The sequence below is a fragment of the Alligator mississippiensis genome, chromosome 4, assembly GCF_030867095.1.
Source record: "Alligator mississippiensis isolate rAllMis1 chromosome 4, rAllMis1, whole genome shotgun sequence".
Classification (NCBI taxonomy): domain Eukaryota; kingdom Metazoa; phylum Chordata; order Crocodylia; family Alligatoridae; genus Alligator; species Alligator mississippiensis.
Window position 1 is genome coordinate 134,547,387 of NC_081827.1, and position 25,694 is coordinate 134,573,080.

At 40.6% G+C, this 25,694-nt stretch overlaps 1 protein-coding gene and 1 long non-coding RNA gene across 3 annotated transcripts in view; one reads left to right on the forward strand and one right to left on the reverse strand.

The window, feature by feature from the left end:
• Positions 1-5,699, forward strand: part of LOC109281908 (uncharacterized) — a 33,171-nt gene extending 27,472 nt beyond the window's left edge. The window contains exons 5-6 of one of the 2 annotated variants that reach the window (XR_002088701.2): positions 937-1,079; positions 3,254-5,699. This is a non-coding gene — a long non-coding RNA (uncharacterized LOC109281908). The remainder of the gene's footprint in view (positions 1-936; positions 1,080-3,253) is intronic. The other variant, XR_002088700.2, reaches the window with a different exon arrangement.
• The window catches only part of SMC1B (structural maintenance of chromosomes 1B), a 63,344-nt gene continuing 43,349 nt past the window's right edge, over positions 5,700-25,694 (reverse strand). Inside the window, exons 15-25 of the mRNA XM_014606379.3 lie at positions 23,831-23,937; positions 22,818-22,959; positions 20,804-20,949; positions 20,279-20,432; positions 18,753-18,851; positions 16,671-16,827; positions 13,913-14,067; positions 9,938-10,089; positions 8,992-9,061; positions 7,821-7,931; positions 5,700-7,512 (exon numbers count right to left, since the gene is read on the reverse strand). Of these exons, the coding sequence (XP_014461865.2) occupies positions 7,402-7,512; positions 7,821-7,931; positions 8,992-9,061; positions 9,938-10,089; positions 13,913-14,067; positions 16,671-16,827; positions 18,753-18,851; positions 20,279-20,432; positions 20,804-20,949; positions 22,818-22,959; positions 23,831-23,937 (1,404 nt within the window). The 3' untranslated portion in view covers positions 5,700-7,401. The remainder of the gene's footprint in view (positions 7,513-7,820; positions 7,932-8,991; positions 9,062-9,937; positions 10,090-13,912; positions 14,068-16,670; positions 16,828-18,752; positions 18,852-20,278; positions 20,433-20,803; positions 20,950-22,817; positions 22,960-23,830; positions 23,938-25,694) is intronic.

The following is a 25,694-nucleotide window of genomic DNA, read 5'->3' on the forward strand; positions in this document are numbered from 1 at the left end:
TATATGGTACAAGTCCATGGTTTGTTTCCGTTTCCTTTAATGTTTTAGGGGTGCTTTTTAACTACAAAAGAGGGCACAAGCCTTACTGAACTTCTGAACTATGTATTTACTTGAATATAAGATGATCCCACCCCACCACCCCCATCAGCATGGGGGGGAAAAGCCCTTTGTCTTCTATTTGCATATAAATAAACCTCATTAAATAAATGGCCTATTTTTGAACTGCTGCTAAAAGCAGCATGTGTTTATTAGTAAGATATATAAGAGTGCTCATTGAGCACAGTCCCCCTCAGCACCAACTCTTTCAAGTGACCTCAGCATCCCCTCTTCCACTACACCAGGGGTGGGCAAAATATGGCCTGCAGGGCCCCTAAAAATTTTAGAAAATTAATATCTTATCTGCTCCTGGTTGCCTGTAAAAGATGATAGGAGCCAGGGGTAACAAAACCCAGGGGCAGCCGGAAGCAGGACTAAGGAGCTCAGCAGCAAGGCCTGCCTGGTCCTGCCCCCCCCCTCCGGAGCCTCTGCCTAGCAGAGCTTCAGATGCCCCAACTCGGGGCATCTGAACTGACCTTTGGGCTTGGGGCCTGTGTGTAGGATGCCTGCCATGGATTTGGGGGTATCTGAAGCCCCAGGCTGAAGAGCCTGGAAAGGAGGATATTTGCCAATGGTAGTGCCACACAGAGTTGAATGTTCAGTTGCTAATTGGGTTCAGAACTGATTTGGCTAATTTGGCCTGAAACATGAAATTAAATAGACAAAAGTACTTTTTGGGGTAAGATCAAGTGTATGGTGAGGTTTGCCCTTTGCACTCTGGGCAGGCTGACCCCTACAAGTTTCCCCAACTGTGGGAAACTCAACTATATAATTTTATGGTAATGGGGGACTGCATTATCTCTTTCTTTCTGGTTTGGTCCTTGGCCATTTGGCTAGCAGCAAGTGAGACTAGAGGGCACCTGAACCCTTGAAGTATTACAGTATTGCATCCAGTTCTGGGCACCACACTTCAAGAAGGATGTGGAGAAGCTCAAGAGAGTCCAAAGGAGGGCCACACACGTGAATACAGGCCTAGAGACCAGGTAATCTGAGGAGAGACTGAAAGACTTGGGGCTGTTCAGCCTGGAGAAGAGAAAACTCAGAGAGAACTTGGTGGCAGCCTACAAGTACATCAGGGACATACATCAGGGCTTAGGGGAGCATCTATTCACCAAGCCCCCTGGGGGAGGACAAGAAATAATGGGCATAGACTGATTGAAGACCACTTCCATCTCAACGTGTTCCAAACCGTCAGCACTGAACTTCTTTACAAGTTGAGTGTTGAGGGTTTGGAACAGGCTTCCCCCCCAGAGGTGGTAGAGTCACCCACTGCAGTGATTTTCAAGAGGCATCTTGATGCCCATCTTGCTGGGGGTCATCTGATCCCAGCAGTCTTTCCTGCCCAAGTGCAGGGGGGCTGGACCTGATGATGTGTAAGGTCTCTTCCAGCCTCTAACAGCCATGAAACTATGAAGAAATGACTGCAGAGCCATAAGTAAGGAAGAAACAGCATGTCAGGTTTATTCTGTTCCAGGGGTGAAGCCCAAGAAGAGAGGTCTTTATTTTTTTCTTACATCTATAAATGCATTTATTAGATATATGATCTTTATTCTCAAAAACTCTGGAAAAGGGTAAGCTAGGATAGGCTTCCCAGAAGGTCATTGAAAATAAAGGCTGGCAATTGGGCAGCTTAACACCATACAAATACTGTAGGAGTAAATTGTTTTTGTAAAAATACATACAACTCCCTTAATATCGAAAATTCTGGTTGCTGAATTTTAGCTCCCAAGCAGATAAAATACAGCCTGCCATGTTGCTGCTCTTGGGCTAGAAATAGACATTGCACTTGTTCCTGGACAAGATGTGCCTGTGTTTGTTCCAGAACAGAAATATTCCAGGATCGGCATGTACACACATCACTCTTCTAATCAGGGTTTAGCGAGTGCCTGAACACACTGCCACTTTTCTGCCATTGACTCAATAATGCAATCCCAGGATAACCATTCAGATGCGCTTTGAGATGTCCTGAAATAAACTTGTACTTCTTATCTTGTGCACCTCCTTAGGATTTATCTCAGGATAACAAACATGAATGTCTGCACAATTGCACTTTTGTCCTGGGATAAAATGGTTTGCCCCAGGACAAATGTGACATCTGTTTTAGTCTTGGAGATTCAGGCCTTGCTGCTACTTTTCAGTTCAGCCTGGAGCTCTGAGTAGAAACTATGACTGAGTCAAAAATAATTGTTTTGGAGACTTTTGCTGCACCATCTTCTGCCATTGCATTTCTGTTCCAAACAGTTTCAAGCCTGTCACATTGCTGTTCAATTACAAAGGTGACAGACCTTTTTGCATGGTTAGCCCGGAGCAGGAACCTCTTTAATTTGAGCTGTTTCTGCTACAGTGTCATGTTTTCTCATCATCCACCAGTTTGCCATAGACTCCTGTTCTCAAAAATCCTTTCTATCAGGAGGGCATTGAGGAGAAGGAGAATTAGACTAATAGGAATGGCCTTGTTTGGTGAGAGGGAGAGGACTATCTCCTGTTTAGAATGAAGACAAAGCAAAGGGAGGCAGTCAGTTCTTTGAACAGCTCTTCTACCTGCTGGATGTACAGAGAGGTTAAAAATACCTTAGGGTGCCTGTAGACATGCAGGGACACTGCTCTGACATGCTGTAATTATAGCACATTGGACTTGATTAATCAAGTCTGCTGGAGTGTGCTAATTAGCGTGCTCCAGAAGCTTCTGCATCTTATGCATTTAGCATCCCCATGCTTCAGAATAGTGGCTGGTACACTTTAACTAAAGCTTGTTGAATGAGCTTTGGTTAAAGTGCCCCCACTGCCACTTTGAAGCGCTGGATGCTGAATACATGAGATGCTGTGGGCACCTTTAATCAGAGCGGTTCTTGGTACCATTTTACTTAAAGTGCCCTCCCCATCCCCGGTGCATGTATAAAGATCCCCATTGTGCTTAGAAGATGAGGAATAACCCATTTGTAACAGATATAGGAGCATCAGATCTCTGCAAGCATTGCTTCCTTTATGGCACAAGTTGAGATCATTGGATAAAATCCCAATATAAAAGTTCCAACTGGATAAGTACTATTTGCACAGAATTGAAGTAACCTTGTGTATAAAAAAATTGAAAGGACATTAAACAGCTGCCTACAACTTCTCTGATTAGTCTTTTTTTCTTTTCTTTTTTTCCTTCCAGGGACTTCATGTAAGGACTACACAAAGAGAAAATTAGGAGAAAATAGCACAAATCCTTCTAAAAGAATCAAACAATCAGACAATGGTATTCTCACCACCTAATGAGCAAAGTGCTATGCCCAGATGCTTAGGTAGGAAATAGAGAAAAGTTGTAGAGCTAATTACTTGTTTCTAAAGTGGAGTTAAAACATTCAGCAGCTCTCAACAATTTTGTCTAGTGGCTTAAGTAGTGCTTTGTAAAGAAGTGTAAATGGAGAAGCTTACCTATCACAGTTCAAACTATTAGTAATATGGCTATCAGTGACCCACTTAAAATGAATGTTTTTTTCTTTGTCTTAGCTGATACCCCCAACTGACAACCTGCATTAAGCCTATTGGAGTCTAATGCCCCCAGTTCTGTCAGCAGAAAGCTGCTTACCAGATCTGGGCCTTTAACTATACGCTGTTTTGGAACAGGAACTGCCTTGGTATGTTTGCATAGCACATAGTACTGTAGTGGACTGACCAATGTCACACCTGGAGTTTGTGTGTGTCAGTTTTCACTTATGTCAGCCTGGCACCTTTACTGAGCATCAGGTCATGGGGGAGGGAAAGGGGTGCAACTGAAAAGTGTTAACAAATCCTGTGCAATGGGACTCATTGAACTACAAGCTATGCTCTGGAATGGAAATGCACCTCAGTGGGCACGTCTACACAAGATGCTACATTGCCATAGCAATGAGCTGCTATGATGTAGTGTTGCCAGGCACAAACTGTGATGCTGACACTATTGCAAAGTAGCAGCTAAAAAAAACTATGTTTAAGTAGGCTGAAGCAGTCTACTGCATGTGTAGACACACCCACTGTGTATGATGATGGGCAGGATACACTGTCATTATCTTATTAGAGAAATTTTCATTGTTATGGAATTAAAGCAGGCCACTGTTACCTCCTATAGTAGAAGACAGTGGAACCAGTTCTTTAAAAATAAGTATGTGCTTAAATGCACTACTTAATTGGGACCTTAGACAGCCACATGTAAAATCTGTTTGCACAATTCAGATCTGTCTTAGAGCTGGGGTTATGGGGGTTCTTTAAACCTTGCTCCCTTTCTTCATGTTTTGTTCTGTGGAGCAAAAGACCAAAGGTGTATTGGGTTTGGTTAAGCATTGAAAGGCTAGATCCACAGGGGGATTTAGGCAGTGAACTGCTACATTTAGCCCTGAACCCCAACATTTCAGAGCCCCTGATGTCCTTGGCCCTCTTCTGCTCAGCTGCTACTTGTGCACCTGAGTTTCTGCTACTGGGTACATTCAGAACCACTCAAGTTTAGACACTGCCACGCTTAGGCCGAACCCCGCCTGGAATTTTCCAGCAGCCACTGTTCCTTGCCTGCAGGGCTCCATGCAGTAAGCACTTTAAGAGCATGCTGTGCAGAAAAGACAGCCATGGAGGTATCATGTGTGTGATATGGGGTGTGCACACACTACTTATTCTCCTTGTTTCCCTCTTACAGCCCTATGATTACTGTGCTGACTAGAGAAGTGATAGCCTTATTTTCAACCTCTTTGCTTGGTTTGAAGCAGGGCACTATTGTTGTGCACTATTTTAACTTTAAAAAAAATAAATACTTAAAATTATTTTTCTTCTCCAGTGCTTGCTAGCTAATGTACAGAACACCATGGTGTTTCTTCTAAGAGACTGTTAAGTCCTCTAATTCTGAACCCAAGGTCAGTAGATAGAAACTGAAGAATCCAGAAGGAAACACTGCATAAAGCAGCAATCAGAAAAAACTTTCTACTTCTAGTATAGTGTAGCTTTGTGCATTTGACCTTTGCCTCTGAAATGCAAGCTCAAACTGGCAAGGGAAAATGAACAATAGCAGGCTCTCTCCTGTTCATCACTCGCATATCCAGGACTACAACTTCTAAAGCCATTCAAATCAATGACATGACTGGTTCTAAATATGATTTGTGTTCATAAAACATGGTCAATAAGGATGACAGCTATCGGTGTTTCACCTTCTCCAGCAAAATGAGTATCAAACGCACATCCTTCTGTAAGTAGGATGTGACACTTGTTAAGTTAAATAATACCTATATGCAGTGTTTATTTTATGCCATTTTATATGTTTTGGACACATTATTCCTTGGTCAGGTACTAGAGGCGATACATCCATTTTCCCACAACGCACTGTGAAAGTGTAAAGAGTAATGTGAATGTCAACCAACTGGATTCCTTAAGCATGGTGAATATTGTAAATGTAGTCTTTACATTTGCTGCAAATGAAACACTGGTTTGTGCACCTGATTTCTGCTCTTTGCATAACACTAGGTTTGTTGCATCGGTAAGTTTGTTGGCAGGAGCTGAGAGAGTGCCTTTGTCTGTTCTGTGGTTGCTAACGATCACACCCCTTTCAAAAATGCATACTTGATTACATTCTACAATTAAAAAAACTGTACACTAGATTTTTAACAAGCCTTTTTTAATAACTTATAAATTCATATGTCATCTGCTTCTTGAGAGTTCTCCACATCTTAAAAAAGGTGTGCCTTTTATGGCTGAAACTACATCATCAAAACTGTCAAAATAAGCATACCAGTCTGTGCAACATTCTAAGTTTTTCCTGTGTCTTGAGCTATATATTCATTCTAGTTTTTCTTGCAGACAGACTAGAAAAGTCTACTCTTAAGTAAAAATCAATGAGTGGCAATTCAACATTGTGTGGAATAAGAAATAGATTACAACCAGTTAAACTGCTGTGAACTCATGCAAAATTAAGAACTTGTAATGACAGCACTGAAATCTTAACAATGGTCTATAGGTATAACAAGATCCCAAAAATATCTAGGACTTTGACTAAGGGTAATGCTGTTGCTTTAACTACATTTCTTCCATTTGAGGTCTATCAGACTAGAAAAACCAAAAGATTTTGAAAGCGTGTTTGTTAATTCAGCCTTAAAGAACTGTCACAAAAGTTTACTAGCCCGGAGACTAGATGAAGTCATGCAGTAAAGACTGATAATGAAAACTGGTCTCTTAAAATGTAGCTCTTATGGAATTTAGTAGTTTTGTAGTCCCCAGCCAAAAAAAGAAGGATCAGAGCAACACTGTTAATCCCATGGAGTAACTTGCTCCATTAACTGTCCTACTGACTACACTGGAACTACTTATGGTGTAAGTTGTTCAGACTGCGTTAAGGTATCACCATTTGGCCTTGCCTTGTTTCAGCTTTCTTGGCTGTATATTTTCAGTCATCTGTCAGCAAAATAAAAGGAGAGATGAGAGAGCTGCATGTATATGTTTGCAGCTAATACTGCCTTTCCTGAATATGTATCTGTGTTTGTGTGTATATGTGTATATAGCTCTGCCATCTCTTTGTTTTATATGCATTTATTTCTATAGCTATTGCTCTGATACTGAACTGTCAACATGGCCATATAATATAAAGCTAAGATCAGTTTCCAAATCTAAAATGTCATAGTACTTGGAAGTTTTGGATTCAGTTTCAGGAAGAGTGAAATTTCTTGTGAAGCTGGTTTTCACAAGTGTTAGAAGACAGCATCTCTTCCCCTGCTTCTCTAAGGCAGAGGCTCAGAAAGTAAACTATGGAACGTTGTTTCTTTAACCACAACAAAGCTGAAACATTCCTGTAAGATTAAAGAGTAAAAATGTGCTGCAACTTTTTCCAACATCTTAACTGTCTCAAATCTAGCCTTGTAACTAGAACAAAAATCCATTCTTTTCAACTTTAAGGAACTAGAAGTTACAGAAAAAACATTTTAAGAACAGACACTTATTGAAAATTGATGCAGCAACCAGTAAACAGCCGTGGGTTACACATTTAATTTACCAGATTTTATATTATCATGACATTTGCAATCGCTCCTTTTAAAACAAACATTTTAAAGACATTAGACTCTAGTCACTAGAATCCAGCACTTTCAGTGATGTCTTTCAAAAGCTGACTTTGAATTTTTAACAAAATGGGGACATGCTTATACTCTATAACATTCATTTGTTCCTTCCCAAATTTAAATGAAATTCTTCATGGATTTTGTATATGAATGTACTGGTAACAATATACAAACTTAGAAACTTGTCATAAAGTAGACTGTAGAAATTCTAATATATCTTCATCCAAAGATAGTCCTGAAACTACCAAAGCTTTTAGTCCAGTGTGGAGCTCTGTCTCTGTTTCTTTCTTCTTTCATTGTCCTCAGTATCTGAATATGCAGTGAGATCAAGTGTGAACACCCGACTAAACATGAAGTCATCTTGCTGAAAAGAGGAAGGGCCATATCAATTTACAAAATTCAGCATATATATTAACATAAGCATGCCACAACTGATCATAAGATACTGTAGGTTACCAGAAGGATCCCTTCTTACTCAGTCTGTATAACAGCCAAATGTTTGAGCTGCCCAACAAAAACATACTTAAAGTTGAATTTTAAAAGAATTGCAGAGATCAGTGTTCCAAAGAAAAACAGTAACAGTAGCTGATACTGTTTAAAAAGTAACTTAATTGTCATATGAAGCTAATTTAAATGAAATCACAGGAGAGTTATAATGAAGATTTTATGTACCTCTGGACAGACTCCAATTAATGCATCTGCTCTGGAATAAAATTCTTCCTTTAGAGAAATAACTATCATCTGAAATTGTTCCTGTGCCTGTTCCTTAATGAAGCTTGATACCTTTGGAGAGATGCCAACGATTCCAGCATTAAAGAGGGCTTTGTCATTAACCAGAATGGCAGAGGAATGAATATGTTACACTGAGAGAGAAAATTCAGTTTATAAATTGAGGAGGAATGGAATCATGTGGGTTCCCCAATATCACTCAAAAGATTTTCCAAAAATATATAGGTAAACAATCCACTTCAAGAAAGAAGGCCACAGAGGTATGCCACATTTCTAAAATAATGGAAGGCACTTCACTTGATAGCACTTTCAAGGTAGGTAGATACCGTTGTATAAGACAAAACTTTAGTTCTTACTGTTTATATGTGATTTAGATTATAAATGTATATTAACCTGACACAACAGCAACAGAAAACATTCTTTACTACCAGCAAAAATGTTACAGCATAGAACTAAACTTACTTGAAGTAGATGAAAACATCAACCCAAAACAAAAGATAAATGCTAACATGACCTCTGTAGCTATACTGATACCTGTAAGTTGTTTACACTTTCTCTGCCATGCAGTTTTAACTTCTATTTGCTTCAATGTCCTATATAATAGTTTCTGGTATACGTATTTCAAAACCAAGTGTATTAGTTAATGGTGATTAGTGTTTTGAATAGAATATCTAACAGATGTATTTACAACTTGCAGTTACATATACTAAAACCAGCCAGTTGTGGGAATCATTTGGTCCAAAAACCACCACCAAAATGAGTAAGTGTAAAACTTCACGCAGCTGCCTGATTCCATTGTTATGCAAATAACTAGATGTTTTACATACAAAGGAAGCCAGGTGACTTGATGCTCTAGCTGGTTATTAAATGGAACTATTTGAGCAAAGAAATAATTATAATTGCAGAAGCAACCAGCTATTTGGCAGCATTTAAGGAGCACCTGGTGTTGTAACTAATTTCTGTCTCTCACCTGGCCCATTTTGATAGTGATATAGTGTAATGGGTATTTTCTTTGTCCCAGACACTCAAAAGTAAACAACTATTCTTTTGCAAAAGGAGACTACTGTCTCATTAAATTACCTGTAAATTAGCAGAATGGAAGGAACCAACTTACTTTCCCAATATTTGTATTATCCAGTGCTGCATCTACCTCATCCAAAATAAGAAAAGGGGCTGGGCAGAAACTGCAAAGAAATTGTGCAAAAGTAATTTGCTCAAATCTATTAATTATTTAAGGTTTTAAGTTTGCTGCTTTATAACATTCTGACAACAAACAGAAACAATAACAAAAAAAGAACTGGAATGGAAAACACAATTTTAGATATTGTGGTAGTATTTGAGTGATTTTGATCAAGATGGTTCAGGAAATGCATGAGGATTTTTGTGGGTGATTTCTTTTACTGGATCAACTGCATGTTTAGGATAGATTTAGACAAGTTTTCAAGTACAAATCACTCGTCCTCAGGTCTGAGGAAAAAGTAGGTCCAGCCTGAGCTCAGTTCTGTGTAAAACTCCGTAAGTAAATAAAAAGTTTGCTGGTCTGTGACATAGGAAAAGAAGGGACAATGTCAGTGGATAACAGACAAGAAAATTTCAAAGGAGAGGAGAACCCTATTAGTGTAGATCAAAACCATTTCAAAATGGAAGAGGGTCATTAACACCTGTGAAGTGCAGACAGCCAGGAGCAGGCAGATTATAATGATCCATAGAGTCAATTTTTCTGTTGTTCTTGGTTTTTAATGTCCAGTAAACTTCTGAATTTTTGTTCCCAGCCCAGGCTCAATTTTTTCAAGTGTAAGTTTCCTCTGAATACAAGGATGGTGAGGTGAGAGAGGGAATGGCTGTTCTGTGACAAGTGTTTTCCTATCCTTGTGTTTCTCTGTCTTTTAATCTTTTTTCTGTGATGGTTCATTTTAGTTAATGCTTGTCTATTCTTTAAAGATTCCTTGCTTAAAAAGTTGTTCAAAATGTATCCTGAAAAATACCACGCATCACTTACGCTCATGTCGTCGATGCCATATAAAGATGTTATGGTGAAACAGATTTTACCAGAAAGTTACCTGTGTATAGCAAACATGAGAGCCAATGCTGCCATGGTTTTTTCACCTCCAGACAAGTTGTCCATTGGCATAAAGCGTTTTCCAGGAGCCACACAGTTATAGCTAATACCACCTAGGTAAGGTTCCTCAGGATTCTCAGGACAAAGGAATGCCTGAAACAGATATGCCAATTATCTAGACTGATAAAGAAATACATGAAAGATTTACAGTTAATATTGTCGAGATCCAAAATTCTAATGATACTATCAAGTCTGACTTTTTGACTGTACTTGTAGTAAGTACTTATATCTGTGTGCTGAAGAAAACCATTGATAAATATGTGTTTCTAGAAAGTGTCTTCATGTTGTGAAATCTTTGGGATGGGACAAACATCACTGAAAGAAGTCTCATTCTAGAGACTGATCAAACTGCACAGGATATAAAAATGATCTTAAAAAATATTTTCATTACTTTTTTTATTTTACCTTAATTGGATAAAATAATGAACAAATTACTTACGTTATACTTTCAGGGCTGCTTTTCAGCTTTCATAAAAAGCTTTTTTTTTTTTTTTTTTTTTTTTTTTTTACAAAATGTAAATTTGAGGCCAATTTAAATTGACACTGCCCTTATTGCTAGGAGGGTATTACTATATGCAAGCTTTATTTGGAGCTGAGATCTGGTATACCAAGTATATTAAGAAAAATATTCCATCAGAAAACAAGTATTAATGTGTCTATTCTAAAGAAAAAAATTAATAAATTGCATGGCATTATATTCATTCTCACAATTACACAGAATTAGAGGTTCACCGATACATCGGTCCGATATCGGATCAGCACCGATATAAATAAAATTGATCATATCAGAAATCTGCTTGATGTGGCCAATAATTTGACCAATAAATGCCTGTTTGCGTGCACAGCCACAGCACAGCACATAGGCAGTGAGGAGAACTGCCAGGCAGCTTAGAGAGCTGCATGCAGCTGGTAAGTCTGGTGTGGTGGAAGGGGAGGGGGGAGGGAAAGGGTGTTGGGGGTTCAGTTCAAGGCTCCCACAGTGATGGAGGAGTGGGGCTGGGGCTGGAGCAGGGGCAAGCACTGCCCAGCTGGGGAGAGGCGGGCGCAGGATGGAGCTGCAGCTTGTCTAGGCGGCGCGAGTTGGGGGGGGTGGCTCCTGCCACTGCGCACTGCTCGTCCTGGAGCAGCTGGACGGCAGCTCCCACCACTCATCTGGGAGGGCAGGGGCGGGGAGGAGAGGGGTGTGCCTGAGGAAGTGCATGGAGCAGGGCAGGGTGGGCCGGGAAGAGCCCCATGCAGCCCCAGCCTGCCCAGATCTGGGGGCACATGCCCCCCATCTCCCATGCCCTCCCAGATGAGCAGCAGCAGGAGTGCTTGCCCCTGCTCCAGCCCCAGCCCCACTCCTCCCTCACTGTGGAAACCTTGAATTGCACCGCCCCACGCCCCTTTCTCCCCCCTCCCCTTCCACCACACCAGACGTACCAGCTGCATGCAGCTCTCCAAGCTGCTGCACTGGTATTGGAAATCAGATTAGTATTGGCCAATACGCCTCCTTAAAAATTGGCTATCGGCCCCAAAAATCTGTATTGGTGCATCCCTACACAGAATACATTCAGCCAAGTTTTCCCTACTGCACAAGACAATGAATACTATGAAGGGATGTCCTCTTAGAAATCCCTTAAACTTCATGGAAGTCAGCTACAATGCCAAGATATGTTCTCAAGTTAGTTAGAACCCATTTGCAGAGATTGTATTATTTGGACAAAACTTTCCTTTGGTGGTGGTACTCTTTTAGAAAAGCAGTCCTCAAGCTTTTTAGACTCCACACACCCCTCAGAAAATGCCAGCTCTTAGCTTTAACTCATTTTTTGACTACAGAAAAATAATAGAGCAGCTTTTCTCTTTCAAAGAACTCAGAGACCACAGCAGGGCAGAATGGCTTAGACACTATGGATTCCTATTGGAAATCTCTGGGTTTTTCTTGTAACTCATGTATAAATGTTTGCACAGTGAACAGTGCTAACATTGTGGTGCCCTTAAAGGGATCTGGCACCCTGGTTGAGAATCACCATGTTAGAAGAGAGTTTTGCATTTTCATCAGTTAGGAATGTAGGTGGTGGGCTACTGATGCATCTTTTGCTGTGTCCTGTGTCCGGAAAGTTTCCTAGCTCTCTGCTGAGGGGTGTCCCTTTCCTCGCCATACAAAGTGCTGTAGGCTTGGCACAGTTTGTATTCTACATGATAAGAGTGGAACTTCACATATAGATTCTCTCCATGCTCAGCTATGCTGCTAGGAATAACACAGAATAACTGGTGGAGAACTTGGAAGCATTTCAATTCATTCTGCATGTGCAGGTAGAGGGAGCAGCCCTGCTAGATTCTGCCACCTTTAGTGCCCGTGAGTGGGGTGGGAGTGGGATGTTTTTGCAAGAGCTATTGGCACACATTATTATTTGGATAGCTATTCTATCTGGCATGCTTATTTGGATATGGTGTTAATTACCTAACCAATCTCCCACAATGCTTTGTTAGTTAAGTCAAGTGCCTGGCTAAACTCTGCATGGTATTTAGCCTTGTCACTCATTTCAAGAATTATTTAGGAATGGTCTTTTTCTACTTTGTCAGATGCTATGAATGGACTTGCAGAGAGAGAGATGTTCTTTGTTCATAGCATCTAACCAAGTAGGCTGTAATCTACGAAAACTCTTGCCTCACTGAGTCTATAAGGTGCCCCCTGCCCAGCCTTCTGTTCCACAGGTATAAATTACACCCTTGGGAATTATGCACCTGTGCAATTTTGCGCGTAAAAGGCACGACTACACACAATTGCATACTTTTCCATAATTTAACTGCAGTGGGCTCTGTTCCTCCGCCTTCATGATGTGGAGGCACAGAGACACACAACTGCACAGCTGGGTAAGTGAGGAAGGAAGCTCCTGCCTGTGGGGGTGGGCATGGGGTTTGTGGGTGGGCATAGGGGTGTGTGGGTGCGTGTGGGGTTTGTGCATGAGTATGGGCAACATGCCATCAGGCTGGGCTGGCCGGCTCAGTACCTCCATGTGGGGCTTCCAGCACTCCAGCGGGAAGCCACATGTGGAGGAATGGAGCATGCCCGGCCCAATGGTGCGCAACTCCGTGCCTCTGTGTGTGGCTTCCTGCTGGAGTGCTGGAAGGCCCGCATGGAGGCATGGAGTCTGCCCAACACCACGTCACGCAGCTCCTAGTCCACATGTCATTTGGCCAGGTCAGCTGGCTCCATGCCTCCACGAGGGGCTTTGAGCACTCCAGCAGAAAGCCACACGTGAAGGCACGGAGCCCGCCTGGCCTGATGGCGCACAGCTCCCACTTGTAGTGCTGTGATCTACACATGCTGACACAGAGCCAGCCTGATCTGGTCTGAAGGCACGTAGCAGCGAGCCAGGCCAGCTCCATGCCAGCATGTACAGGCCCTGTTACTCAGCCAGAGGCTTGTGCCACCGGACGCTGTGTACCACTGCAGGGGGAAAATGTATGGTAGGCTCACACCCACCCACAAACCCACCCCCACACCGTTTCACAACACCCCCCGCGAACGCCACACACACCCACAAGCCCCCCCCACACACTTGCATCCTGCCACACCTTCCAAAATCCACCCCCACATCTAACCACACGAAGTACCTGTATATATTTCTAAAAAAGTTCAAATAGTGTTATATTTAGTTTTATTTGTAAAATAATAATAATAATAATAAAAGTAATTTATTTAGCATAATTTTGTGTTTTTCTGCACATAATTTTGAATTTTTTTGCGCATAATTCCCTGATATATAGTGGGTCTCAAGCCCAAGACTGAAACCAGCATGTCTTTGGAGAGTGAAAATGTTAGGAAATTGTACTATTCTGATTATCGAAGCTTTGAGTAGAGGATTTTTATTACAAATGAAAAGGAATAAGTCTGCAAACCTTTAAGCCAAGTACCTGAAACATTGCTCACCTGAGCACTACTGTTTCTACAGAGTTTCTTGTAGATCTGATCAATAGCTACTGAGACATGCTCAAAACATTTCCTGAAAAGTTCATATCTCCTCTTTTTCACCTGTTCAAATCCATGTCTACATAGCCTGGCTTCTTTTCTACTGGCCTCAAATGCTATGAAAAAAAAATTGCAATAAATATACTTAATGCTTCCTTTGTGTTATGTCATAAGATGTTTAAAACAATAATAGTAATCTAACACACAATAGAGTTAAGACAGTCAAAAACACAGAAACTAACCACAGTAAGCTTCAAATTAAATTATTTTAATCCATTTCTTAATTATCAAGCATAAAGAAAAGTAATGATTAAGTCATATTTATTAGAAAATTGTATTTTGCCATCTAAACAGAAAACAAGTTTAAAGCACATACAGTCAACATATTTATGTCTTAAGTTTGCTTCCAAATCCCAACTTCTAGGACCCAAAACTAGAAAAAAACTTATGTTCCATGATAAGGGACTGGGTGCACAAATTGCTCACAACTGAATATTTATACTAAAGCATTTTATATGGCTATTTATTGTTTTGGCAGTAATTTAACTCTTTGTATTCTCAGTGGTAAGTTAATAACCAGAAGGTCAATTTAATTGAATGGTATTTTTGCAGCAATGCTGATGTCTGTGCTCCAGAACTGATAAGTGAATTAGCCTGATAAGTGGATTGTTTTAAGAAACACAGATATTACTAATCAAATCAATTATCTCTAAAAACAATAAAACACACCATCTATGATACATCTGACTTCCAGAGATTCTGCTCTTTGGTGAAGATGAAACAGAACTAAGTACAGAATATTAAATAAGTAATTTAGAAATACACACAGAACTTTATATAAAGTCATTAATATAAATGTGGCTGTGTCTACATGTGCGTTAGATCCAGGAGCAGTTTACTCACAAGTAAACTACTCATGAGTAAATGCTCTCAGGCAAGCGTCTACACATGAAAGGAAGCGGAAACAGATTTGCTGCTAATGGTAGCAAACTGCTCTTGCTTCCCAGGGCCCTGCGATGAGCACCTGCTCACACCATGGAGAGCTCTACAGTCCCCCTTGGTGCTAGCCCAGGGGCTGGCAGGGAGCACTGGGCCAGGAGAAAGCTGTCTTCTGGCTGGGGCTGGAACACTGCTCCCTACGCCCAGGGGGCTGCCTGCTGCCAGGGCAGGGTCAGTGTCCTCCTGCCCTGGCAGCAGGGAGCTCCTGGCCCTGGCTCTTTGATCAGGGCAGGGGATTTGGAAAGACCTGCAGGGGAGAGATAGGTCCCAGCCCACTGCCCTGATCTGCTGGTGGGGCAGCTAGCAATGAGTGGGGCTTGCTACTAGCTGCCCAAGTGGTGGATGGGGCAGCAGGCCGGGACCTACCCTTCCCCTGAAGTTCTTTCCATGCCCTGTACCTCAATTGCTTGATCAGGGCACAGGGCTGGGACCTGCCCCTGACTGGGACGATTCCCAGCCTCTACTCTGATTGCAGGGGCTGAAGAACCGGGACCCTGTCCAGCTCTGTGCTCACACAGCTGGTTGGGGAACAGGCTGGAGAATTTGTTCCTTACTCAGCACCCTGAGCACGGAGCTGAGTAGAGAACAGGCTCTCGAGCCCCTGCCAGCAGGGAGCTCCCATCACCGGACTGTCTATACAAACGCTACTCTGCAGTAAGTAATCACAAGTAAATTTGCTACTTGCATTTGCAGGTAGCAAATTTACTTGCAATTAGTGAGGTTTATGGCGCAGTAAGCCTGTGCACATGTAGACGCACACGCTTACTGTGTAGTAAACTACACTACTGCGCAGTAAAGTGCCTCGTGTAGATGCACCCTGTCAGTTTAAAAGTGAAACTTGTCACAACCCAATTAAGTAGTGCCCATGTCACAAGCAAGTAAAACCATTCAAAACAGTTTTAGTCTGCACTAGGTTAACTAAGGGTTAACTAACAAGATGATACTAACAGTTTTATTTTGCTGCGCATGTCAAAAAGAAATTTATTGCTGCACCACTAACTAGAAATGAAACTTTAACCTGTGCTTTACATAAATCATTATAATTGGTCAAAGAAAACAGGGAGTAGCCCTGTGAGATAGAACCCTAGTGAAGACCAATAGATAATTGGCGATTCTAATTAAATTTATGACGTGGCGAAAACCAATTGGCTATTACACAAATAAAACCCATTTTCACTTCCGCAAAGTGGAAGAAGAAGGGGGACCTCGGTACGTACCTCAGAGACCTCTGATCACACGTATCAGAGTAACTGGCAATTTGATCACTTGTCAGTGCCCCCCCACGTCTCGACCCAATCTCAGACGTAAATCAACGACCTGCCAGCCCGACCTTTTCTGCCCAACCACCGAACTCTTATACAGACCGACCTACGAACCCTAAGCTGTAACTAACCAAGTATCTCTGACCTCCGCTATTCACCACCTTGACGGCGTGAGTAAACAATCTTGCTTTGCAACCGATAAGCGTCCGCCTAATTAATTCCACTCCAAGCATCACAAGTACCCGCCTGACGGCCTTCTAAGGTCCCGACCCCCCCGCTGCAGTGCACAGAAGCGACAAAACTAAAGATAATGGTGAGGCATGTAGAATGAAGTTTCTGCAAAAAGCAAAGGAAATATTTAAACACCTGAAGGGTGAAATTAGTGAAGGCCAATTTCAGAAGCAAGATTATTCACTATCCAGAGAAGTGACTAATAACAAGTAAAAGTTTGCTGTTACCATCTACTGATTCTTGGAACTTGTCCTTCACAATCTGCAATTTATTCAGTGCTCTTAGGTTTGGTGCAGCTGTCCTTAACAAAATATTCTCTTTCGATGCTGCTTGCTGTTGCAGTTGTTTCAGATGAGCCTCAATCTCTCCATCAGACTGTAGGTCCTACATAAAGACAGACAACTCATAAAAAAGGGTTTACTTGCCAATACTCAGGCAGATCCTGAATGGTAGCATACTATTATTAAAAACCTTTAAAAAATTGTTTTGGCAAGGAATGGACAAATGCTGCAACATGCTAAGCAGAAATAGGAATTAAACAGACTCTGACAAGTCTTCAAAATGCTAAAGAAATAGAAGTTTATAAGGTAACCTGTACTGGAATAAATGGGCAAGAACTAAGCTAATGCCTCTGCCTTAAGCAAACCTTTTAAATCAGTTGCACCTAGCAACATTTACTTCCTGAGGGAAGGTTTTTTTTACATTTAAAGAACTGTCTAGAATTTCTTTACACTTAAAGGATTGTCTAGACATACCAAGACATCCCAACTTCTAAGCCTAATAATCTGTTGTATGAGGCATCTTGAAGACTGAGAGAACAACTCTCTCTGTTGAAATAAGAGAACCTGAAAAACTATAAAGGGTGCGTCTACATGTTGCCCTACGGCGACGTAGCGATGCACTACATCGCCCTATGGTGCACTACAGCGACATAGCAATCACATGGGTCTGCACGTGATCACCAGCTACACTGCCATAGTGGCACACTCCCCCGGTATAGCGCGCCACTGTAGAGGCATAGTGGCGAAACCTAATGGTGTGCAGTGTGCATGATGCAGTATGGGCAGTTACTGTGCCATGCTTTCATACTTTTCCAAAAGGAACTACTAAAGCACAGCACCATAGCAATGTTGCTGTATGGTGACATGTAGACATGCCCAAAAGGTACTTTTCTTACCTCTATTTGAAAAACCCTTGGCCCCCAGCATCTAGCAAAATTCATTCAGAACTTCTATATGTTATGGCCTTTACCAAAGAATGACCAATTCTTAACCTGCAAGAGGCAAGGATTTTTGTGGGTGGTATTGTTTTATTGGAACAACTTCATGTTTGGAATGTTTTAATGAAACAACCGAAGCTTTTGAATGTGAAGGATACAGTGCAATCAAATGCTTGTCTAAGTCTATCCCAACCACGCAGTTGGTTCAATAGAAGATACCTTGCCTATCAAGGCCAGAACATTATTCCAACATTACCAGCTCTTAGCCTGATATTCTGAACCAGACTTTGACACTGTGCGACCATATTAATATTTTAGGAGATCGTTTTTTAAGAAGTCTTCTCTCAGAGCCATGGACAACCACAACTCCCCAACTTAACTATTTCATGAAAACTAACTTGATGAAGAAAGGGAAAATTGCTTCTGTAACCTCTTCAACAGGTGAGTAACCATGATCTGAGGGACTGTTATAGAGAACAAGGTACTTATAACCTTAGACTAAGAAAAGGAGGGCTCAAGGCACTTCAACTGTCAATCACTTGTAAAAATGCTGAACTTAGGGATGCTACACATACTGTTTATCCTATGAAGGCAACAACATGAAGGAAAATCAGAACAGCAATCCTGCTTTTTCTCCATTAGATTTGCATAAACTTAGACCTACAGAATACAGTTAAAATGTATTGCAACTAGGCAAATGCATATACTAATGCTAGGCAGACCAGGTTCTTTGGGTAAATGTGCTTTGGGAAGCTTCTACTCCACCCAGGAGAGCACATACATAACCAGCACACTCTCCCTCTGCCTGAAGAAGGGAGCTTGTGCCCAAAACCTTGTAAAGAAGAATTTTTCCAACTATTTAGTTGGTCTAATAAAATATATGACATTTACCCAAAGAACCTTGTCTGCCTATGTCCTTAGACCAACACGGCTATAACCAACACCCTCAAAACATATACTAAATGCTAGAAAGTCAAAATGAGTAACAGGGGATGGTTGCTGTTCAATCTCAGGCCTACCAGTTTTTATTCTGAAGTTTCTCTGAAGATTTCCATGTCCTCTCCCCAAGTGCTAAATAAAAACTGTTTACCTTTAGATCTTCTGCTAGACCGCTGTAGTCTATTTGAATTGCACCTTCTCTTTCATAGATATCTGCTGTCATCTGAGTGCTTTCTATTTCCGATCCTAGCTGTAAAATAGGTGAAGGAATTCCCAACTGAGAAACATGAAATACAGTGATCTTTCAATTGTTAAAAGAAAAGTCCACGCCTAACTTATTTAATACCATTTTGCAAGCACAAGTTGATTTAGCAATTGCCTGACATTTTGCATTATTAGTTGAAAAAGCTATCTGCAAACAGTGAAGAATATATTAACTGAGGCTGTAAGGTTAAGATGAAAGCAGCAGTGGAGTTGTTTAGCGTACTCTGAGAAAAGCAATACTATCCTGATCTGAGGGCTGGCTTTCCCAGAACAGTTCATTCCCCTTCATAGGAGAGTATTTTGTCCAGAGAAAACATCTCTTCCACTGGAATGGTCTTATAAAAATTGAATGAGACTCCATTTCCTGTGCTGATAGTAAGTATAAGCAGAATGCTTGTTATTCACTGGTTCCAAAGGGTAACAACCCAGATCTAAGTAGCTATTCCCTGACAAACAGCACTTCTGCCTGCTCTCAGTATCAGTCCCTCACCAAATACTTCCATCCTCAGTGTCAAGGCTACATCCCCTCCAAGACCTTCACTGGATGTCCCCATCCACCTTCCTTTCCTCATTTCAACTCTAAGTATGGGCCAGTGCTCTACCCTCATATGAGATTTCTTTTTCTCTGATTTATGTGCTCCATGAGTGACTTCATGTCCCTGCCCACTCAGAGAGAACCCTGGTCATCTCATTCGTCATCCTCCTTGCATTTTCATTTCTGCCTGATTTCCCCATAAGACCCTTCCCAATTAATAGGTTTAGTGATAATTCCTGTAAACTTCCTCAAAAAAAATCATTCTTTTCCTACTGAGATAATGATAAAAGTAAAGAATCTTTGCTCCTCACAAGCCACTGACTGTGGGGAAGAGCCTGTTGGGAAAGGAAGAAAGACTGAAAATGTAATAAAGTATCAATCCTCCATCAACAAGAATATTTATCAGATTATATTACTCCTTGTATTTCTGTTCCTCTGCTGGATGAAGAAGGTTCACATTTAGATAACAATCGTATTAGAAGTTGAGGCATTAGACTTTTATATTAGAAATTCATGTGGATGAATTCTCAATGCCCATCATATAAACTTGAATTTTACCCCATCCTCAGGCCTTATACTTTTGTAATTCTGCCTGGATCTTTGTGTACCCTCTTAAATGTATATTTTCAGTACAGATACACCAAAGCTTTATAATACAAAGCCAGTATTTTTTTCAGGAAGATATTGCCAAAGATGGTGAAGGTAAACATCTGTTGTTTGTTGGATGAGGGCTAATTTTTCTTGTGCCTGTATTACTGTTTTTATACTTTTTATAACAATGGCATTTTTTTCCTAGACAGGAAATGAAAATGTTTTCTTTTCAGGACCAGGTAATTATTCTGTCACAGTAAGTATTTAATAAGTATTTTTTTAAGTACCTCAATTTCACTGACTTCATCCAGTGATCCCCACAGGAGATCAATTCTCAAGTCTTGGACCTTGCATTCAAGAAGCCTATTATGTCTCCCTAACCTTTTCTGTTCCAGAGAGGCTTCAATAGCTGTAGCTTCCCTTTGTAATTTCCCTGCTTCCCTACAAGTACAAAATGTATGAAACTGGTAAACAATGGCAGTATCATCACAGCCTGTAGAACTGTATCACTGTATAATTGGTAAAGTTAAAGTGATCAAATAAGGACAAACAATTAAGAGGGATTTTACCACTGTAGTCTACACTATCCATTCAAGGGGAGCACTTGGTGCTAATGTTCTGAAGTGGCAGCTGCTGTTGGGAGATAGGACACTGGACTATTGGGACCTGGGATCTGATCAAAGAAATAGCAATTCTCATGTTTCTAAAGGCTCCCAAAAAGCACAAGCACAAGAAGTTCAGGCATTTAAAGTCAAGACCTCTTTTTGTATTAACCAAACTAATCCCTGTTAGTAAGCACAATTAGTAATTACTTATTAAGAGCTAGTAATATCTTCCTGGCTTCCTCAATTTCACTTTGTGCTTTTGTAACCTCAGATTTTTGGGTCATTAATCTATCCTTAAGGTGCTGCTGTTCTTCCATTACTTCATTCACCATTAGTAGACATTTTTCTTCATCCTGCATAAGAAATACAAATATTTTTGTATCTTTATATAGACTTTTATCAAGAAAATCTAATTTGCCCCTATTAGCTACTACACAGAAAGAGGAAGTCAAAATGAAAGACTGTTCCATTGTATTACAGTACATTACAGCCCATTATACCTGGAAGGTACTGAGAACAAAACATACTGTGTAAAACCTGCACAGCCAGCCCTATCCATTGTAAGTACTGGGATGTTGTACAACTAGGGGCATAGCTACCTTTGAAATGACACTGACTGTACACTATATGGATTACTGTCCTTCTCTTCAATAATACCTCACCATCCTGTTCTCAGCTCACATGGGAACCTCTCCTGTACAAACTGTCCCATTTACTCAGGCTTGTCCAGGACAAGTAGAGTTCCCACTGGAATGCCTATTATGAATTCTAAAAAGGAAACTCTGTTACAAGGTTGCAACAGTAATAGGTAAGTCACTAAATTTATCTTCAAATTCAGTTGCAGTGAATATACACTTAAATAAGAAAAAACAGTTGTGTTTCAGTATCTTGTTGAATCTAGTGCTAAATATTTTTCATACCTTCAAACAGCTTTTCTATGTATTATAATAATATATTATATATAACTATATTAGACAATAGAAAGATGGAAAAAATACACAGGTACATGAAATCATTCTCAGTATGAAACAAGTTTATATGATATGAGGGATCCTGGTTTTCTCCAATAAAAATTGCAAATTCTCTGATAAAACCCCCGAAATCCATGATTAAAATGAAATGGCACTATCAGCTGACAGGTATCAATTGAACACAATGTTCAATTGATGTATTTACAATTTTAAAGCAATTTGGAAGCCTACCAGTGCCTCAATCACTACTCTAATATTATAAAAGCCTACGTCTGTCTGTCTGTCCATAACACTTTATTCGCACTCTGACTGGCTGATGGAAACAGCCAATCAGAGTGCTCCAAGAGTGGGGGAGCACCTCCATGATTCCGAAGCTGTGACAAGGACAGACGGAGGGTGGGGGAGCCGAGGCCAGCAGTGATGGCCCCGACTCCCCCACCCCACTCCCTGCAGGAAGCAGAAGAGCAGCAGCATGGGGCATTAGGTGGCAGCACTCCATCCCCGCCCCCTTGTCCCCCACCATTCTTGACAGGCAAGTAATAAAATAAATTCTAAATACCTATACATTTTGGCATTTGATTTTAGGTTTTTAAAGTAGTGTTAACTATACACAAATGTTTAACTTTTCTATTACTCCATGTGCTCCTTTTTTTTCTAAGGAGTTAAAGCTCCAGAGGATTTTAAGGATGAATTTTAAGGAAAACCAACTACAACTCTTTGTACATTCTATACATCTGGTCAGCTTCAAAAGCTATTTCATATAAATATATTACATAACCAAGATATAAACCATTTTTTATGTTGAGTTATGCTTAAATTATTTTAAGTTGACTAGTTAATATTTGTAAAGTGCTTTGAACATAAGGAGAACCATAATAATGTTCAATATTAATTACTTATAAAACTTTCAAAATACCTTCAAAACCTATAGACTGATTAAAAGATTTTAACTATGTTTTTCTACAGCCTTATCTTGTGTGTACAGACAAGATGACAAAGCTATCATTGGTCTTATCTCTACATATCCGGATTTCTCTAGTTTTGAGGAGTTCAAATATCTTATACTGTTATATTAACGTAGTTACAATGTTAAAATAAGAGTATGCAGCATTTTTAATATTTATGATTCAGTACTGAATATTTAGAAGGAATGACAAATAGAATCAATCATTTCATTTAAAATTGTGATTCTCTATATTCCATCCTCCTCCTCTACCCTAACACACAATATTGTTCTAGGTTATAATTACCTTCTTCAGGTTGACAATCTCAGCCTCATCTTTATGAACTGCCTCTTTCAATGCACTGATTTTGTTAATCTGTTTCTGAAGCTGACCACGACTAAATTCAAGCTGAATGCTCAATCGTGTCTTCTGGTTTTCAAATTCCAGTCTAGACAAATAACATGACATTATGATTTGGGACAACACTGGAAAGAAAAGAGAAATCCACTAATCCAGGGTGCAATATCCACAAAGTTGACAAATGCCATGTGACCAGAATATTTTGCCCATCAGAAAAGTAGAGTTTATCGCACTTAGTACAAGGTGCATTAAGGTATATAGCCATGATCAACCTGAGCTGATTTATATATAAATTCTTCTTTCATTGTTCTGTCACCGGATTTATTAAACCCATCCTCACCTCCCATGTTCCATTTCTCTGAGATGAAAGCTAAGAACAAAACAGCAGTGTCTAATGCCTCTGACTCCTCTTTCAGAAAGAAGCCTGTCTTTTCTTAAATAAATTTGTGAATAGATTTCCCACTGCTATTTGTTTGAAAATCTCCATTTTTTTCACACAGAACTCTCTCACCTAACATTCAGTTTTCATTTTAGAAGTATAACCTTATTTAAATGTTCACTTTTCACATATGTGTAAGAATCATTTCTCAGTGTAGTTTTAAGAACACTATTTTTCCTTGTTGTTACATATAGGTGCTATTGTAATATTATCAGCACCACTGTATTACAAACTTATTCTCATCATTCAGTTTGTTGTGAAATTCCATTATGGACAGACACATTACAATTGTGTTGGCAGTTTAGACAGAGACAGTCCTGACATCTCCCAGCAATAAGCATGTAATCATTTTACTGGATTTCTTACATAAATTATAACAGAGAAAATGGAGATAACATGACATTTTGCATTCCCTTAAGCCTTTGTGAGGTCTCTTCTGATAACTGAAATTTCTAAGTTACCCACTTAATTGTGTGATAACACCTATCCCTATTAGTTTATACTTCAGTTATACTACCACCTTTTCCTATCGATTTCCTCCTGCTGTTTCACATGCTCTTGCTCATACACACGTATATTTTCTACCCCAATCTCTTCACAGAACTCCTGGAATATACTATCTTCAACCTTTAAACAAACAAATAATTAAACTGTTTTGTAGCTCATGAATACAAAATATTATTTTAGAAATTGTATTTGATATTACAGTCTAGCTTTTTCAAGAACTTTTAATAAGCAACATGTTTTAAGTTGCCAGGAAAAAATGTACTTGCATTAAAGAGTTTCAAAGTGGTTATCACATCCAAAAAATCAAACAGTGGATGAAACCTTCGTGGGATAAATGAGGAGAGGAATCTCTATTTTACCCATTTTTGCCAGGGAATGAGCAGGGTCATTCCACTGATTACTCCCATCAATAGACTGAAATATTAACCATACATCTCTCAGCTGTGGCTCTCACTCTATGTGGTAAAAACATAAGGCTGGCCAGCATGCACAGTTCCTTGATCATCCTAGTCTTTTCCTGCTACTAAGCTCCTCTGTAGAGTAAAGCTCTGCGTCACTGGGTCCCCTGCAAAGAATCCAGAAGTGTTGTTGTCTCTGCAATGGACCTATGCTGAGAGAGACCACCACCACAGTCTCCTCCATACCAATAAAAAAAAAGAACAATGTGTCTCCTAATGAAAAATGGATAATGACTGAAGCAGCAATACAAATATGTCCTAAAATGAATAATCAGACTGTAAATTAGAAGAATGACAGTTTAACAGGGAAATGGATACATATTAATACAGAACTATTCTGGATCTAGCAGAAGACTAAGTTTGAAAAGACATCCAAAACAACCAGATCTAGATTTCTGTAAGAAAACTTGGTGAGATCTGACAAAAAGTAGTAAATAAGTTACATAAAATGTCAAACATATTGTCATTTATAAATATATTAATATCCAGGTTTATTTAACAGCATTCAATCAATTATACTGTTCTTTGGAAATTAATTCCCAATTTGTAGTTTCTGTTGCTGCAAAAGCAAGAAGTACTTTATTTAGACAGGAAATTGCAAAACATGCTTGGAAAATGTGCTTTTGGTAAGAAGTATACTTCAGCTTTCAAACTCTGTATAATTAGTTCATGAGAATCATAACTGGCTTCATTGGTAGAGGCAAATTTTAAAAAACTTCTAAGCATATATGAATTAATTTCTATTCATTCATAAAATACTTCATGAATGACCAGGGGCGTGGGGGTCAATGGGGAGAGAGGCCTGTGTCCCTCCCCCCTGGGGCTGGGGCTGTTCTCCGCCTCCCCCCCCTGGGGCCAGGGCCAGGCCCTCTCCCTGCCTCCCCACCCACCACTTTGGACTTGGGCCGGGGCCTGGGCCATTCCCTGCCTCCCCCCTGCTGCTTTGGGCCAGGTCCAGGGCCGTTTCCCACCTTCCCCCTCCACTGCTTCGGGCTGGGGCCGGGGCATTCCCCACCTCCCCCCACTGCCGCTTTGGGCCACAGCCAGGGCCTGTGACCACGGTGGTGTTCATGGTGGCAGCGGGGCACAGCCACCAGTAGGCCCCGCTCCTCTCCCTCCCCTGTTCCCCGCTGCCTCCCCTCCCTGCTGGCTGTTGTTGGTGGGGAGTGGCGCTGGCCCCTGGCTCCAAGGAGCAGATCTAGCGCTGCTGGCCTTGCCCCCCTGCTCCATCACCTCTGTTATGGCAGCACTCCAGTCCCCATCATCCCCCTTTGCCTCATGTATAATTAGTAAACTAATTATAGTTAACCATAATTATAGTTTACTATAATTACTGCCAAGGAATAGGGGAAGGGGGCAAGGCCAGCTCTGCTCTGCTCCCCTCTGTCTCCACTGTCATGGCGGCACTACATTGTCTGT